Here is an 18,707-nt window from a genome sequence, read left to right as displayed (position 1 = left end):
TAGAGTGTGCCTTAACAGGAAAGGATAGAGCCTGTTTTGTGAGACCATAAGTGTGGATGATGGTCTGCCTAAGCCACCTGGAGATGGTGGCATGAAAGGCAAGAACACGCTTATAGGATCCATACAGGCTTACAAAATGGAACAAATCATCTTGAAAGAAGCAGAGATTGAGAGATAGACCCCTACAAATCAAATTACATCCAGACAATAGAAGGAAAATGTTTTTGGTGAACTTGAGTCAGATAGAGGGACAGAAAAACACCATTACTTGTTAAGGTAAAAGGCAGAAACTACCATAGGCAAGAAGAAAGTCCTGTGTTTAAATACCACTGTGTCCCTATGCAAAACAAGAAAGGGTTCTTTTTAGCATAAGGTTGTCAGTTCAGACACCGGCCTTGCACAGTTAATGGCTACAAGGAAAAACCACTTTGTGGGTGAAAGTAGAGAGAGAGGTGTCTTTAATTGTCTCGAACGGCTTCTTCTGAAGCACAGAGAGAACCAGATTCAGATCCCTACACTGGAGGCACTTTATACTAAGCTCTTAATAAAATAGTGAGAGGCAAGTGGCCTGTGAAATAGAATAGAAAGGGCAAAAACCTGACCTGTCATAGTGCTGAGAGCCATACACTGCTCCAGATGCAGGTGCAGGAAGGGGATGATTCCTCCCACAAAGAAATTCCTGGGGTGGAAGCCCTGAGACTCACAAAACGTGAAGTATGTTTTCCATGTTTGACCTTGGAAGAAATAGACTTCCTGTCTTTTAGCATTGTAGGAATAAAAGACTCAGATATGCTAATGTCCTCAGGACCTGGGCTTGAACAGTAATGCTAGCAAGCAGGAAACCTTGAAGCAGGATAGCAAATCATTTCTTGTGACAAAAGATCCTGATAGTCCAGCAATGCCCACGGACCATCAATAAGGAGTGTTACCAGGTCAGTTAACACATCCACCTGGTATAGTAAAGAGCAATGAGAATCACTGGAATGCCCTACACCTCGATCCTACAAAGCAAATGAGGAAGAAGTTTCAGGAAAGGCATACAGTAGATCTGATTGTACTGATCCCATGGAACCACTAGAGTGTCCATTGCACCTCTGGGTGTCAGGACCACTCTATCGGGTCCAGGCACTGCCAGTTGAGGAGGTCTGCCTACCAATTGTCTACACCTGGAATGTACACAGCAGAAAAGACTAGAATGTGTCCAGCTGGGAATTCTGCCCAGGACTGCATCCAGTATACCTCTATTGCCACGGTGAGACTTTCTGTTCCCCCTTGTGATTGAAGCATGCCACTGTTGTGGTGTAGCTTGATTGAAACCCCCAGTAAGATGGGCCAATGTTGCAGAGACAAATTGCCTGAAGTTCTAGGATGCCGACTTGGAAGACAAAACTCCTACAATGACCAAGGCTCCTGCACTGACAGATCTTAGGTATCCTAGCTCTGCAATTTCCACAATAAAAACCCAGATCTTATTTCTCTTCTTTCTAATGTAAATAAAAAGTCTGTAAACTAGTGGCCATGCCCTGAAAATGGCTGAAGGTGGGATGAGTTGGGATCTGAGAGGTATGTATAGATGTAGTTATTTGAGATTAACAAATAATTAGGACAGATATTCTTAACCTGTGGTATCCATACCCCTTTGTTGTATAGGAACCAAATTGTGGGTGTATGGCCCTGGATTCCAGAATAATTTAGAAAAATGAAACAAGATTCTCATAATTATTACATTTGAAATCAAAGTGGTGAAATTGACTTTTTAGGGGGAGATTTATTAACTGGAGCACTCAGAATCTGGTGCAACTGTGCATGGTAGCCAATCAGCTTCTAACTTCAGCTTGTTTAGTTAAGCTTTGACAATAAAACGTGGAAGATGATTGGTTTGTGTGCTGAGCTACACCAGAGTTCAGTTGTTCAGCTGTACCTAGCTATCCATATATAAAGCAAAAACAAGCTATTGACATATTTTGAATTCATACTGGTATCTAACAGAACTAGTGGTGATAATAATTTTGGCAGTCTGGAGAAAGTAGTATTGGACACATTGGGCAATGTATTGGGGGTTTGTAATTGCTAAAAAAAATGAAGAAATCCTGACTTATAGAAAAACTAAAAACCTAGCCTGTCCCTTTAAGTGAGTATTATTTCACAATTACAGTACAGAAAATGCTTTCATTACCTGTAGGATAAGCAGGAACAGAAAATAGACATTGGCAATCCTCTTGAATTGCTCATAAAGGTTTAGCGGTAGAAAGGTGAGTGCATTATATTTGGATGTTTTGATTTCATTGTTCTGTGTGCAAGGGAGGAAAATTTAGAGTTAGAAAAAAAGTGCTATGAATATATGTTTTATGATTAAGGCATGGTCACTAACATTTTTGAGAATATTCATCCATTTTTGGGCATTATTGACAGTACGTTTACATTCTACAGTAAAATTTTGGGAATACCATAATAATAATGATAATAATAATAACCATAATACCACCTGTATGAGCTTTTTGAATATCCACGGCAAATCCATGGGCATTAACATGGAGTATCACCTTTGTGGCTTATAACAGCCTCTGCTGTTCTGGGAAGAGTTTGGGACATTTTATAGACATTTGTGTCCATTTACCCAAAAGAGACTGAGAAGATCTGGTTCACATTTGGCTTTTCAAGTCACCTCAAAGTTGTTTGATAGGGTTGAAGTCTTTGTGAAGGCCACTCAAGTTCCTCCACATCAAACTCATGAAACCATAGCTTATGGAAATAATCATTCTGGTTGCACTTTGCTGTGTTCACCAATATATTATTTTCATAAACTTTATTAAAGCAGCAACATGACTTGCAATGTGTGTTTCTCCCCCCCCATCCCTCCAAAAGACAATACCAACTTTGAAGGACATTGCCATGTTTCGAAGGCCCAGAAAATGTTCTTCCCAAGATTGGTTGGAAAGTGCATAATTGTACCCTTTAACAGCATTAACAGTACCCTTCTATGTAAACACCTGAACTCAATAATTTGGAGTCCATATACTTTATACATAGTGTAAACTGTCCCACGTGGAAGAAAAATATATTTTAAAAATACATTCTTAATATATTCTTCCCAAATATATTGACATATATTTCAAATACTACAATTTTGGCCGTATTCAATATACTCAAAATATACATTGAATAAAATATATTTAAAATATATATATTCAAAAATATATTTCAATATGTTTTGGAAATATATTTCAAAGTGTATTTTGGAATGCATTTACAAATATATGTAAAAATATATGTTGAAATTACTTTTTTATCTGTTATAAAATCTGAAAAATATATTTTAAAAATATATTTTCAAATTTATGTCTTTGGAAAATACATGTAAATTAAATTTTTGGATGCATTTACAAGTATATGCGGGGCATGGAGGAGATCAGCTATGAGGAAAGATTAGAGGAACTGAATTTATTTTCTATTGAGGAGAGGAGATTAAAGGGGGATATGATCAACATGTATATTACATATAGGGGGATATGATCTCCATGTATAATACATAAGGGGGGATATGATCTCCATGTATAATATATAAGGGGGGGGGGTATGATCTCCATGTATAATACATAAGGGGGGATATGATCACCATGTATAATACATAAGGGGGGATATGATCTCTATGTATAATACATAAGGGGGGATATGATCTCCATGTATATTACATAAGGGGGGATATGATCTCAATGTATAATATATAAGGGGGGATATGATCACCATGTATAATATATAAGGGGGGGGTTATGATCTCCATGTATAATATATAAGGGAGGGGGGTATGATCTCAATGTATAATACATAAGGGGGGATATGATCTCCATGTATAATACATAAGGGGGGGATATGATCAACATGTATAATACATAAGGGGGGGATATGATCTCCATGTATAATGCATAAGGGGGGATATGATCTCCATGTATAATACATAAGGGGGGGATATGATCAACATGTATAATACATAAGGGGGGATATGATCTCCATGTATAATACATAAGGGGGGGATATGATCAACATGTATAATACATAAGGGGGGGATATGATCAACATGTATAATACATAAGGGGGGATATGATCTCCATGTATAATACATAAGGGGGGATATGATCTCCATGTATAATACATAAGGGGGGATATGATCTCCATGTATAATACATAAGGGGGATATGATCAACATGTATAATACATAAGGGGGGGATATGATCAACATGTATAATACATAAGGGGGATATGATCTCCATGTATAATACATAAGGGGGATATGATCAACATGTATAATACATAAGGGGGGGATATGATCACCATGTATAATACATAAGGGGGGATATGATCTCCATGTATAATACATAAGGGGGATATGATCAACATGTATAATACATAAGGGGGGATATGATCAACATGTATAATACATAAGGGGGATATGATCTCCATGTATAATACATAAGGGGGATATGATCAACATGTATAATACATAAGGGGGGATATGATCACCATGTATAATACATAAGGGGGATATGATCTCCATGTATAATACATAAGGGGGGATATGATCTCCATGTATAATACATAAGGGGGGATATGATCTCCATGTATAATACATAAGGGAGATATGATCTCCATGTATAATACATAAGGGGGATATGATCTCCATGTATAATACATAAGGGGGATATGATCTCCATGTATAATACATAAGGGGGGATATGATCACCATGTATAATACATAAGGGGGGATATGATCTCCATGTATATTACATAAGGGGGGATATGATCTCCATGTATAATACATAAGGGGAGTACGATCTCCATGTATAATACATAAGGGGGGATATGATCTCCATGTATAATACATAAGGGGAGTACGATCTCCATGTATAATACATAAGGGGGGATATGATCTCCATGTATAATACATAAGGGGGATATGATCTCCATGTATAATACATAAGGGGGATATGATCTCCATGTATAATACATAAGGGGGGATATGATCACCATGTATAATACATAAGGGGGGATATGATCTCCATGTATATTACATAAGGGGGGATATGATCTCCATGTATAATACATAAGGGGAGTACGATCTCCATGTATAATACATAAGGGGGGATATGATCTCCATGTATAATACATAAGGGGAGTACGATCTCCATGTATAATACATAAGGGGGGATATGATCTCCATGTATAATACATAAGGGGGGGATATGATCAACATGTATAATACATAAGGGGGGATATGATCTCCATGTATAATACATAAGGGGGATATGATCAACATGTATAATACATAAGGGGGGGATATGATCAACATGTATAATACATAAGGGGGATATGATCTCCATGTATAATACATAAGGGGGATATGATCAACATGTATAATACATAAGGGGGGATATGATCACCATGTATAATACATAAGGGGGATATGATCTCCATGTATAATACATAAGGGGGGATATGATCTCCATGTATAATACATAAGGGGGGATATGATCTCCATGTATAATACATAAGGGAGATATGATCTCCATGTATAATACATAAGGGGGATATGATCTCCATGTATAATACATAAGGGGGATATGATCTCCATGTATAATACATAAGGGGGGATATGATCACCATGTATAATACATAAGGGGGGATATGATCTCCATGTATATTACATAAGGGGGGATATGATCTCCATGTATAATACATAAGGGGGGATATGATCTCCATGTATAATACATAAGGGGAGTACGATCTCCATGTATAATACATAAGGGGGGATATGATCTCCATGTATAATACATAAGGGGGGATATGATCACCATGTATAATACATAAGGGGGGATATGATCTCCATGTATATTACATAAGGGGGGATATGATCTCCATGTATAATACATAAGGGGGATATGATCTCCATGTATAATACATAAGGGGGGATATGATCTCCATGTATAATACATAAGGGGGGATATGATCTCCATGTATAATACATAAGGGGGGATATGATCTCCATGTATAATACATAAGGGGGGATATGATCACCATGTATAATACATAAGGGGGGATATGATCTCCATGTATAATACATAAGGGGGGATATGATCTCCATGTATAATACATAAGGGGGGATATGATCTCCATGTATAAATACATCAGTGGTTCATATAGTGAAGTCGGTGTAGAGTTATTCACCCTGAGGTCATCACAGAGGACAAGGGGGCAATCTTTATGTCTGGAGGAAAAGAGATTTAATCTCCAAACACAGAAAGGTTTCTTCACAGTGAGAGCTGTGAAAATGTGGAATAGACTCCCTGAAGAGTTGGTTCTGGCCAGCTCAGTGGATTGCTTCAAAAAAGTCTTGGATTGTTCCTTAGATACACAGAATATAACTGGATATAACATTTATAGGTAAAGTTGATCCAGAGAATATCCGATTGCCTCTCGGGGGATCAGGAAGGAATTTTTTTCCCAGTAGGAGGAAATTGGATCATGCTTTGCTGGTTTTTTTTGCCTTCCTCAGGATCAACTGTGGATATAGGATTATAACTTTTTTTTTTTCTCTATGGTTGAACTGGATGGACTTTTGTATTTTTTCAGCCAGACTAACCATGTAACTATGTATATTTAAAAATTTATGTTTAAATGCATTTTTTTTAGATGTTCAAAAATAGCTGGAAATTATATTTTAAAAAATATATTTTTAAATATATGCCTTTGGAAAATATATTTTAATTTACATTTTTGGAATACATGTTAAAATATATTCACATAGGCCAATATATTTTAAATATATGTCGCATGTATAAGTTTTTTTTCTAAATATATTGGAAATACATTTCTCTTTCTTATGGGGTAACAGCACACATACAGCACATATAAGGAAAATATCAAAGAAAATAAATTACTCTAATATGTCAGCTCAATGGTTATTTGTTTGCCAGTTTGAGAATGATTAAATCAGATAATGTAAAGACTAAATTGTTGTTGGAAAAGTCAACCTATGGGGTTAGAATATGTTCCCAACTTTACATAGGTTGTGTGGCATGTAGGGCTTGCTGTGACATGTCACCAGACAGAACCATTATACTGTATGTATTGTTTTCTGTTTATGACCTCTCCCTGTGATTTAGAATATAACTTCTGCTGCCATTGACATTGCCTGTAGTATTGAATCAAGAGCATGTATTTACACATCATCATTCTTGGGTCATGTCAATTACCATATAACATGAACTAACAACTATATTGTCATTATTAAATTGCTTCTGTTCTCTCGAGAGCTTTAGGCACAAATGTCCAACGCTGGATCTAAGATACGCTCATGCACAAACAAGTGAAAACTGTGGACTTCCCTCCAGTATGCCTGTTTAGTGAACCCCATCTTTGTTCTTTTATCTGCTTTTAGAATTCCTAGTTCTTTGATAAAAGGATCAGTTCTGCCCAAAGACCAGTATTTATACATATTCCATATTATGTGGCATTTCGACTTTTCAGTCTTTCCTTTTTATAAAATGTACAGTGATGCTTATTAGGGGAAAAAAAGTTTAATTCTTACAGGAAAATAAGTAAAATGAAATACATACAGCGTATTTACTTTTCTTAAAGAAGAAATAATGTTTCTTCATGAAGTGTGGTTGCTTGTAGAAGTTAGGATCATTTGCTTTCACCTGCCAGTTGCAAGCTGAAAAGAAAGAAGAGAATTTTTTGAATAACTGAGCTTTTTATTTTGGGGCGGTGAACACCATAGTTAATTTCCGAGAAGCTGAGATGGGTTCAGGATGCTACACCTTTTTTGACTAATGCTATGGAATTATATGCCTGGCCATACAAATGGCAATTTCACAGAAAAAGCAAACTTTTATTGCCATTTTATTAAAATTACAAAGCAGTTAAAGACACAAAATGATGGTTCTGACTGACCACACAGAGAAGGAATTGGAATTGTCCTACTGAATGTGGCAGAAAAATAAAACTTAAATACAACTGTCATATTTTTTTCCCATTTCAAATTTTTCTCTGTTTGATATTTGAGTAAACTGTATTGAAGTTGTGAATTTGTTGCCCCAATTTTGGTGGTCGATTGACATTGTGGAGTTTTTTCATGGATAGTTCTTAGTGAGTGCTTGTCATTGTATAAGTGGTTAACAATGGTCAAAACTGGTTGAAATTTTCTAAATATTGCTATGAATATGGCCAGCTACAGATTTGATTTGGAGCTATGTTACCTATGTCTTTAGGCTCCATGCACACTAGCATTTTTTTCTAGCTCCTAGAAGCTATTATCAGCATATTTTTTCTGTTCCTAGAAGCTAAATGTTATGCTATGTGTCCATGCACACTTTTTTAGGCTATTAGCATTTTTTGAGCTTCAGCGTCTAGGAGCAGAAAAAAAAATTATTTGTAGAGTTTTTTGGAGCGTTTTTCCAGCAGAAAAAAATGCTAAACTCTTCTAAATGCTGCTAAATGCTACTAAAATGCTCCTAAACATCTGGAAGAAAAATATATTTGAAATATATTTTAAAAATATTCTTCCCAAATATATTGACATATATTTGAAATGCTACAATTTTGGCCATATTCAATATATTTCAAAATATATTTCAATAAATGTATATATATATATATATATATATATATATATATATATATATACATATACATATATACACTGTATGTTGAAATGCATTTTTATTACAAAATATATGAAAACTATTTTTAAAAATGCATTTCAAATATACTGTATGTCTTTAAAAATACAAATCTACATTGAATGCATTTACAAATATATGTAAAATATATGTTAAAAATGACTTTTTTATATGTTAAAAAAAATTCTGAAAAATAAATAAAAAAAATAGATATTTTTAAAAATATATATTTTATACATATATTCATCAGATTTTTAATAAAGTAATAAAAAGTAATTTTAACATATATTTTTACATATACTTGTAAATGCATTCCAAAAATGTAGATTTGTATTTTTAAAGACATACAGTATATTTGAAATGTATTTTTAAAAATATTTTTAATATAATTTGTAATAACACATTTCAACATACAGTATATATATATATATATATATATATATATATATATATATATATATATATATGTTTTTTTGTTTTTTTTTAAATATATTGAATATGGGCAAAATTGTAACATTTCAAATATATGTCAATATATTTGGGAAGAATATTTTTAAAATATATTTCAAATATATTTTTCTTCCATGTGGGTAACAGCTTTTTTCTAGCTTTTTTATTTCTTCTACATGTACTGTAAAAACACCAATAAAATGCTAATGCTTCTAAATGCTACTAAAACACTGCTATTACCAGCGTTTTTTATCCAGCATTTTCCCAGGGTTTTTTTAGCTTAAAAAAACACTAGTGTGCATGGAGTCCCATAGTAAGGTGAGAGAGCATCTCTAGAAGAATCTTTAAAGGTATATAAGGAGAATAAACTGTTTTATAATAACAGTGGAGGGCTTAAACAGGACTGAACCTTCTCCTTCTGCAACCAACACAAAGAAATCTATTTGGGTAATACATTAGAGGAAAAATCCTATGGAGCTGGGATTTTCATTCAGCATAGGTAAGCTGGTAAGTGATTGTATGGAAAAGATGCAGCTTACTTAGAGCTGATTGTTAAAAGGCAAATAGGCTTAGTAAATGTAGGATAAATTCAGTTTTCAAATCATCCAATCATGCTTATGGTTAAAAAAAAACCCCCAGTATTATGTTTGCACATGTTTGGATAATGGAAGTCAGCCTTCACCTAATTCACTAAGATAAGGCAAAATTCCCTTGCAAAGTGAGCAGCCTATTCACCTTCAGTAAACCAACCTCATTGTATTAGCCTCGAAGAGGTAAGAAGTATATTTTATTAAAATAGTATCTTCATGTTCTGTACAGCCTAGGTCTGGATCAGTGGCGTCCCAAGGCAGGTGAGGGGGGTGCGCGTCGCACCGGGTGACACCTACCGCATCGGGTGACATCGGACTCGCTCCACAAAAAGGTAAGTTGTAAAGCAAGCTGACGATCCCCGCAGGATGGTTCGGATCTGCGGATTGGGGAGCATAATGGATCAGACTTCGATCCATTGTGCTCAATCCGCAGATCCGAACCATCCTGTGGGGATCGTTGGCATGCAACCTATACAGGGTGACACCAAGCCCGCTCCACAAAAAGGTAAGTTGTAAAGAAAGCCGACCATCCCCGCAGGATGGATCGGATCTGCAGATTGGGGAGCATAATGGATCAGATCCATTATGCTCAATCCGCAGATCCGATCCATTCTGCAGGGATTTTCGGAGGGGGTGTCACCAAGTGTTATCGCACCGGGTGACACCAACCCTAGGGATGTCCCTGGTCTGGATATACAGGTATGTTAACATATAAAGACTGTTGCTTAAGTTATATAAATTAATAAAAGTGAAATCAGACAGAAAGAACATCTACTTTTGGATGTCTGTTCCTGATCAGGGCGTGGCGTGATTTCATTTTCCTCTGGTCCTGGAGATTGGGGAGAATCTAGGTCATCATCGGTCTCATCATCTGAATATGGTAGTTCCTCATCGTTTGGACTTTCTGAATCTGCACTTGACAGTCGTCCACCTCTGTCCATGCTGTTCACCAAGATTAACAGGTCAGTACACTCAAAATCAATATTTTAGCACATACCAGGTACTATCTGATGGGATGAGCCACCAAGCTTTTTATACACTGTATACTGTGGCCAAAAGTTTGTGAAGGCCTTACCATCGAACCTATATGAGCTTGTTGGACATCCCATTCCAAAACCATGGCCCTTAGTGTGGTTTTGCTAGTCACTTGGACCACTGCCACCAACTTTTGCAGCTACATCAGCTCTTTTTGGAGGGCTTTCAATAGGTTCTTAGAATGTGTCATTGGAACCTTTTGCCCATTCAGTCAAAAGAGCATTTGTGATGTCAGATACTGATGTTAGATAAGAAGACACGGTTCACAATCAGAAAAGAAAGAAGCAAAGAAAAAAAATGCAAAAGAGTATTGTTTCAATTTTGAGTATAAGCTGAAAAATTATTTACAATAGTTCCTTAAAGCTGAACTTTAGGCTTATTCAAAATACACAAAAAAAATGCAGCTCTATAATCATTGATATATTATTAAATGTACATAAATTAGTTAAGCGATATATCAACCTAAATCATAATCATAAATAAATTCATAATTATTGTGCCACGTGTCAACATAATAGTTCTCAGTGGTACATGACCCATAAACAGGAATATATCCTTATTGTGAAACTATTAGACAAAAATATAGTGAATATATTACCAGTGATATAAAATATCATGTGCAGAAACAATATATTCACACCTAATAACCATCCAATATATTTACATATAATGTGAATCAAAAAATGCAAAAAAAACATCTGTGAATGATCAAAATGTAAAGTCCATGCAAGTGAAACTGTGTAAAAGGTGATCTTCACTCTGGTGAATAATTCCTCAAATGGCAGCAATGCCTTCTCACCTCCACACAATGACCCACACAGGGCAAAAGGCTAATAATCTCCTCTGTACCAGATCCTCATAAATATGCTCCTCATCCAGGGACCACAGGATAAATGGGGACTCCTCCCCAGCATACCTATTCCGCTCCACCTCCACTGTCAGATAAGTGAGACACAAAAAGATCCTTCCATAGTGCAATATTGTTTATTGGAAATAGATATGAAATAAAATTGCACTCACATGTATTCCCCAACACATCAGCCTGTCACCACATCCCATGGGTGTACTGCATGTTATCTGGGGAAACCAATATGGCTGCTGCATCCGGACATGCGTCACCTCGTGACTGGAAATGGCGTACCGACGCATTGCGTCACGTGCGTTGTGACTTCATCAGGGTTAATGTGACGCAACGTGTCGGTACGCCATTTCCAGTCATGAGGTGACGCATGTCCGGACACATTGGGAGGCAATGTAATCCGGCAGATGCCGGCATCTGTCATCTGGGTTCCGTCCCCTGCGACGTCGGGACGTATGGGGGACAGAACGGTGGGAAATTTGAAAATGACAAAAAGTGACATTCACTATAATCACTAAAATCACATAGTAAAACATTACTGTATCAAAGCATTTCACATACATTTTGTCCCGAGTGCTTTGTCCTGTGCCCTGCCTGCATTTTTACTGTTCTTTCTGCCTGGAAACTGAGAAACATCCATGGCGTCCAAAAAGCGTCCCTTTAGGTCAAAAGTGGTTTTAGATCAGCTAGAGAACAGCGATAGTAAATCAGAACCACTTGCAGAATTGAGTGATAATGATTCGCCATCAGACACTGAAAACGATTTTACGACAAACGACTTTTACCACTTTTACGACAAACCATTTCACATACATTTTGTCCTGTGCCCTGCCTGCATTTTTACTGTTCTTTCTGCCTGGAAACTGAGAAACGTCCCTGGCGTCCAAAAAGCGTCCCTTTAGGTCAAAAGCAGTTTTAGATCAGCTAGAATACAGTGATAGTAAATTAGAACCACTTTCAGAATTGAGTGATAATGATTCGTGGGGAAATTCGTCATCAGACACTGAAAATGATTTTGCGACTTTGCTCAGTGATGTGCGAACTTGGCGCTATATTTCACATTTCAGTGTTTTTGGTTTGATTATATTATTGAATTAAATTTTTTATTATTATTATATTATTATTTTTTATGATTATTTATTAAATTATAATTTAATAAATTTCCATGCAAAATAATGGTACCGCTTTCAGCACCAAAAATCTGAAATAATCAGACTGCCAGGGAGGTTAAATGTTGTCCTGTGAAGCCTGTTACCTTACGTGAATAAAGGAGATGATTATCACTGGACCAAGGTGTGATGTTGAAGATCCTTATTCTACAGTGATTTAGGTGAAGCACAGGAACCAGAATTTTCTGAAAATGATGTGGAAAATGTGAGCTGATTCACGCAGTTCTCTTCTCTATGGCTCATTCAGAAATGTAAGACTTTATTGTTACAAGTATAAAAATGCAGAAGATCCCCTTGTATATGCGGAAACACAATATGATATCTGCTATCCTGTTCACCTGTCCCACATGTAACCATGTAACATAAATAGTTTGGATACACCTTAATTCATGTCGGGGAGTAAAGAACACAATGCTATATCTTCCAGACCTGGTATCTGTTACATCACAGGCGTAATGTCTTGGAATGAGGTGTGCCTTCACTCACTATGCAGTTAAACCGGAACCTTTGTAAAAGTTCACTCTGCACATAACAATAGTGTCCAATGATTACTGTGAGTAAAAAAACATACTTCTTTCCAATAATCACTAGCATTTGTTACTCTGCTATATTTGTCATGTGATGCAAAGCCTATGCAAATATCACATGGACCTAGCGTAGCAGGAGCTTTGTGTGGGTTTTTTTTTTCATATTGGAGAGTGCAGTAGGTTTTGATCTAAATCAGACAAACCCTGTATGTGGAACAGTAATAGTAAGCAGAACATGCATATGTAATAAAAAGATACAGTATGTCTATCCCATTTACATACATTAAATGGCCAAGAGTATAGAGTTCAGTGAAGGATACTGTTAATACTACAGCATACAAGGACCTTTTGGACCAGGACTCTAAAAGACTTTTTAGACCACAACATTTTAAACTTACTTAAAGTGATTGTAAAAGCTGATTTTTTTTTAAATAACATACATGTCATACTTACATGTTCATCTTACTCGTCTCGGGTCCCCCACCTGCACTCCTGGCCCCTCCCTCCTACCAAGTGCCCACCATAGCAAAAAGTTTGCATTATGGTGAATGATAGAATGTAATCATTCTCTGGTCTGGAACACTGGATATGGCTCTCTGGTGTAGTTTATTGTGGTGACACCGGTTTACTCTTTTTTTTCTACTAAATCCATTTTTTTACCTTCTACGAGGGGTGTTCAAGTCAAACCAGGACTTTTGAGTTTGTACCATAAAAGAACAAATTTTAAGGAATGGAAACTGAATTTATTTTTTGATATACTCCTCTGCTACATTTATACACATTTCTCAGCATTTAAGTAATGCCTGGAAAGCTTTGGCACAGGAAGATTTGTCAGTACGCCTGAACCATACTAGGACAGCCTGCTTCACTTCCTCATAAGTTCTGAAATGCTGACCACAGAAAAATGTGTCTCTTGTGCAGTTATTTTTGGCCCCCCTATGTAGCACCCTCTAGTGGTGCTAGAGAGGTAAAATTTAGTTTGGCTCACAGAAGTAATGGTAGGGAACATGTCTGTGAGGGTCAAGCTTAGTTCAGTCTGGAGGGCTCATCCAGTCATTCCTCTATTGCCTCCCCCTGGTTATGGTGATCCATGGAAACTTCTAAAAACTAGTGGGCAAAGGGGTGGAGACCAAGATCTGCATATGTATGGGAGTCTGACTGATCCCAGACAGGAGGCCTGGCAGTGTGGTAAGACCTGCCCATACATATCAGGGAGCCTGGCCAACAGGGGAGTCTAGTGATCAGGTGAATTACGGAGTGCTGAGAACTGTGAGGCCTGGGAAGGGACTCCAGGGAAGGGGGGCTTTGCCTCCAGGCTGGAGCTGAGGAGGAAGGAAGGAAAGAGAAGAAGCTACAGAGATGGAACCTCACTACCAGTCCTATCCAGGAGGCACCCTGCCCAGTGCCCTCCAATAGGAAGACTAGCACAGCTAAAACTCCTGAACTATCAGTCTTGTCCAAAGCAGATTGATACAAAGCACAGAGTGAGTACCTCTACACCCTCAAGGTCTATAAGGCAGAAGGCTGCCAGATGCAATATCCAGCATGCTTTCACAGTTTTGAAGTCACTAATCCCTTGCTCTGGGACACTTATTCAAGCAGCCAGGTGGGCTGGTATTTTCTCACTAAGTATTGGGACTTCATGAGAGTTCACACAAGAGGACCTAGAGTTCCTTAAAGTAACATAGATACTGATCCTTAAAGGGACTGAAACCACTCCGGCTGGAGTAACGTCCGGCGTCCACTGGCTGTGGGTTTGACTGCTTCCTCCTGCCTTCTGGAGGATTCTAGAATGTAGTGGGTTGGAAGAGATAAGTCTACTAATATTTATGTCTCAGCCTACCCCTGGGGGAGGAAACATAGTAGGTGACTGGAGAGTGCATAAATAGTATGGGCCTAAGGCACCTCTGTTCTTGTCCAGAAGGAGAAGTTACCAGCACGAATGGCTGCTGCCCTTTTGGCCAGGCCAGCTGTAGTTCTACATGTGCTCATTAAAGTCCAAGCTATGCTAGAGCTGGGGGGCCTGCTCTGCTGAAGCTTTTGGAGCTGATTAAGGGATTTCACCAAGGATCTGGTCTGGAGAGCTCACAGGAGAAATGTATGGCTAATATTGGAACGAGGAAACCAAGTATACAGGGTCATTGTGAGTACAGACCTGTGCGTATGATCCATGTGACTGTGTGCTCCCATATGCACCAGTGGCAGAGTCTACTTAAATCAAGATATTTCTTATGGTGTCTCAGTGTTGCTCATTCCCTTAGCTTCTACTAGAGGGGCTCAACTAAGAAGCTTTACCAAAGTAGAGAGTGTCCTCTTGATCCTGTACAGTGTTGCTGGAGTGCAGCAGCCTCTAGGTAGCTAGGATTTGTTATTTTGTTAGATAGAGGCTGAGTAGCAGCCTGGGATGAGTCAGCCTGGGAGTGAGGTAGTAAGTTCACCTCAGGACACGCTGGGAGGCTCTACAGGTCATGGCTTCTGGAGCCCTCCCACTCTTCCAGAAACTGCTGGACCTTTCTGGAAGAGGGGAGGAGGCCCAGATTTGCATGTTTAGTGGAACCTGACCAATCCCCAGGCAGGAGGCCGGGTAGTATGGCCAAGGGCAACCCTTTATTGTGGCAGAGCCTATGCAGCAGGGGGAGTTGTTGTTGGAGTCGGGTGGAAGATGGACTGATAGAAGGCTGGAGTGTGGAGCCTGGGAGGAGGCCCCAGGAAAGAAGGATCTCAACTGCCCAAAGTCTCCTAGGGAGGGCATCCTGTGCAGCAGGGAAGGAGCCATCCCAGCGTAAGGCCTGAAAGCAGCCACCAACACATCGCGCTAACAGGACGGGACAGTATGAGTACTTCTACATCCCCTGGGCCAAATAAAGGGAGAAGGCGGTCAGGTGCAAGGCCCAACTAGTTCTCATCTGGGACTGCTTAATTGCAGCTCTTGGAATTCCTTGCCCATATATACCCTCAGTGCAGCTGGGTGAAGAGGAAGGATTCATTTCGGGTCTGAGGAGGTACATCAAGCGGACTTCAGTGTTCCTTAAAGAGACAGTGCTTTTTTTGATCCATGCTTTTGTACAGTGTACAGGTTGCTAAGACGTTTGTCCTCAAGTTTTGCAGTTCCTTGGGCATCCCTTATACCCCTAGACCCCATCCAAGTTGTTAACCCCTAGATAAAAACAACTACAAACCAGCTCAAGGACTGCTTTACTGACTCCGTGTGTGGAGGTGTGGACAATTTGTGTTGCCTGGCCATGCAAAGTTTAGGGGGACCCAAACAAAACCAGCAGCCCTCAAGGGGGTAGCACTACAGGAGTATCCCACAGCTTCCTGAATCCCATCCAAGTTTATTCTGCGATAAATATAAAAAATATAAACTCCCTGCTGTATGCCTGACTGCTGCTACACTAGCTTGGTAAAAGAACCCGGGGCAAAACAGGGGGCCCTTTGGGGGATGAGTGCTACATATCTACGGTATTTCTTGATCTCAATGCATTTGTTTTTCCAGACTCATGCTACAAATGCATTTATCTTATCTACTTTATCTGTACTATAGTGATATGAGCACATTGTAGTAACATTTCATACTGTACTCATATTTTAAAACTTTACAACTCTCTATTTAAGATATACTTATGTATTTGCGAAAATTTCAATGAAAATTATTGGAATATAAATTAAATTAAGACGTTCCACAGTTTCTTGATGAAGCAGGTGGAAAGCCTGTGAAAAGCACCGAAGACGCACCCTCACCCCATGGTCGGAATTGGAAACTACGTGAAGGAAAAAAGAAATCCTCATGCCATTAAGTATTTATGTGTTTATATACTGGGGATATTTAGTGGGTAGAGAGTGTAAATCAGCATATGTTAACCGACATGAAGCTATTGTAACTTCTTGTAATACAAGGTCGATACTCACATCGAGATTTTTCGCAAGCAAATTCCTTTAATAATAAAAGGTTGCCTTTTAGTGGGGATAATGTGGTAACAAAATCTAGGATTTACAAAAAATATTTGGATTTGTATATTGCACTAGAAAAGTCCCATTGCTTTTTTTCTACTTTTTGGACACTTTGTAAATTTTGGGGATGTGGTGCATGCACATTACAGGCCAGTCACCCTTAGTAGTTCCAATATAAATAATCAACTTACAGAAATATACAAAAAGTATACAACATGTCTACTCGTAAACCCTTGGTCATCTTGATGAATGGGTACTCCTGGGCACTGCCCAGGGGCCCTATGATCAGGGTTAGGACAAGGAGGGGGGGCCCAGGAGCTGTGTTGGGACAGTGCACTGGTTATTGGTCCACTTGTGCCGCTCTTCTTTGACATATATAACTGCAATGTCACTCCTGTCAGAAGAAGCAGTGGCTGGGTGATGCTGGAGGAAGGATTCAGTTCTCTCCTTCTTGCAGGTGGCAGAAGAGAGTTGGCACTGAAACTGAGTACTCACCTCAGTCTCAGCAGGGGAGAAGAAGGAGGAGATGCCTTCATTGCAGGAGGGAACAGCACTTGTGATCTGTGAGTACAAGGGGGAAGAGGAGGCCACAACTTTGATGGATGGGAACACTGTAATGGGGACACCTGATGGATTGGGACACTGTGATGGGGCCACCTGATGGATGGGGACTCTGTCATGGGAACAAATGATGCCTGGGGACACTGATGGGGACATCTGATGGATGGGGACACTGTGATGGGGACACTGTGATGGGGATACTTGATGGATGGGGACAAAGTGATAGGGACACTTGATGTAAGGGGACACTATAATGGGGATACTTGATGGATGGAGACATAGTGATAGGGACACTGTTATGGGGACACCGTGATGGGGACCCCTGTTGGATAGGGACACTGTGATAGGGACACCTGATGGATAGAGACACTGTGATGGGGACACTTGATGGATGGGGATGTCTGATGGATGGGGACACTATGATGGGTAAACCTGATGGATGGGGACACTGTGATGGGGATACCTAGTGTATGGGGACACAGTCATGAAGACACGTGATGGATGGGGGACACTGTGATGGGAACACTTGATGTATGGGGGCACTATGATGGGGACACCTGATGTAAGGGGACACTGTGATGGGGACACCTGATGGATGGGGACATTGTGATGAGGACACCTGATGGATGGGGACACTGCCATGAGGACACCTGATGGATGGGGGCAATGTGATGGGAATACCTGAGGCAAGCTGGTAGGGGCCCCAGTGCATTACTTTACCCAGGAGCCATGATGCTATTTAGATGACACTGACTAAGGTCCCTGTGATGTTCAGTTATGTCTCTGGATTAAGTGTTGGTTTTGTTTGCTATGCTTCACAAATTAATTTTTTTGCAATTACTTTGCTCTTTTGAGAAAGTGGGGAAAATCTACCACCTCATCACATGACA

The 18,707-nt window shown here is 38.9% G+C and overlaps 1 protein-coding gene across 1 annotated transcript in view; it reads right to left on the bottom strand.

Annotated features, from left to right (window-relative positions):
• The window catches only part of LOC149457640 (phospholipid-transporting ATPase IC-like), a 135,801-nt gene that overhangs the window by 104,614 nt on the left and 12,480 nt on the right, over nt 1–18,707 (bottom strand). Inside the window, exons 2-4 of the mRNA XM_089683445.1 lie at nt 10,491–10,657; nt 7,611–7,708; nt 2,177–2,290 (exon numbers count right to left, since the gene is read on the bottom strand). Coding sequence (XP_089539571.1) covers nt 2,177–2,290; nt 7,611–7,708; nt 10,491–10,656 — 378 coding nt within the window. The 5' untranslated portion in view covers nt 10,657. The remainder of the gene's footprint in view (nt 1–2,176; nt 2,291–7,610; nt 7,709–10,490; nt 10,658–18,707) is intronic.

Source organism: Staurois parvus, unplaced genomic scaffold (assembly GCF_062004578.1).
Source record: "Staurois parvus isolate SC_StPar_1 unplaced genomic scaffold, SC_StPar_1.0 ptg000310l, whole genome shotgun sequence".
Lineage (NCBI taxonomy): Eukaryota > Metazoa > Chordata > Amphibia > Anura > Ranidae > Staurois > Staurois parvus.
The sequence above is the reverse complement of the archived record's forward strand: the minus strand, read 5'-3'. Positions and strand labels throughout refer to the sequence as shown.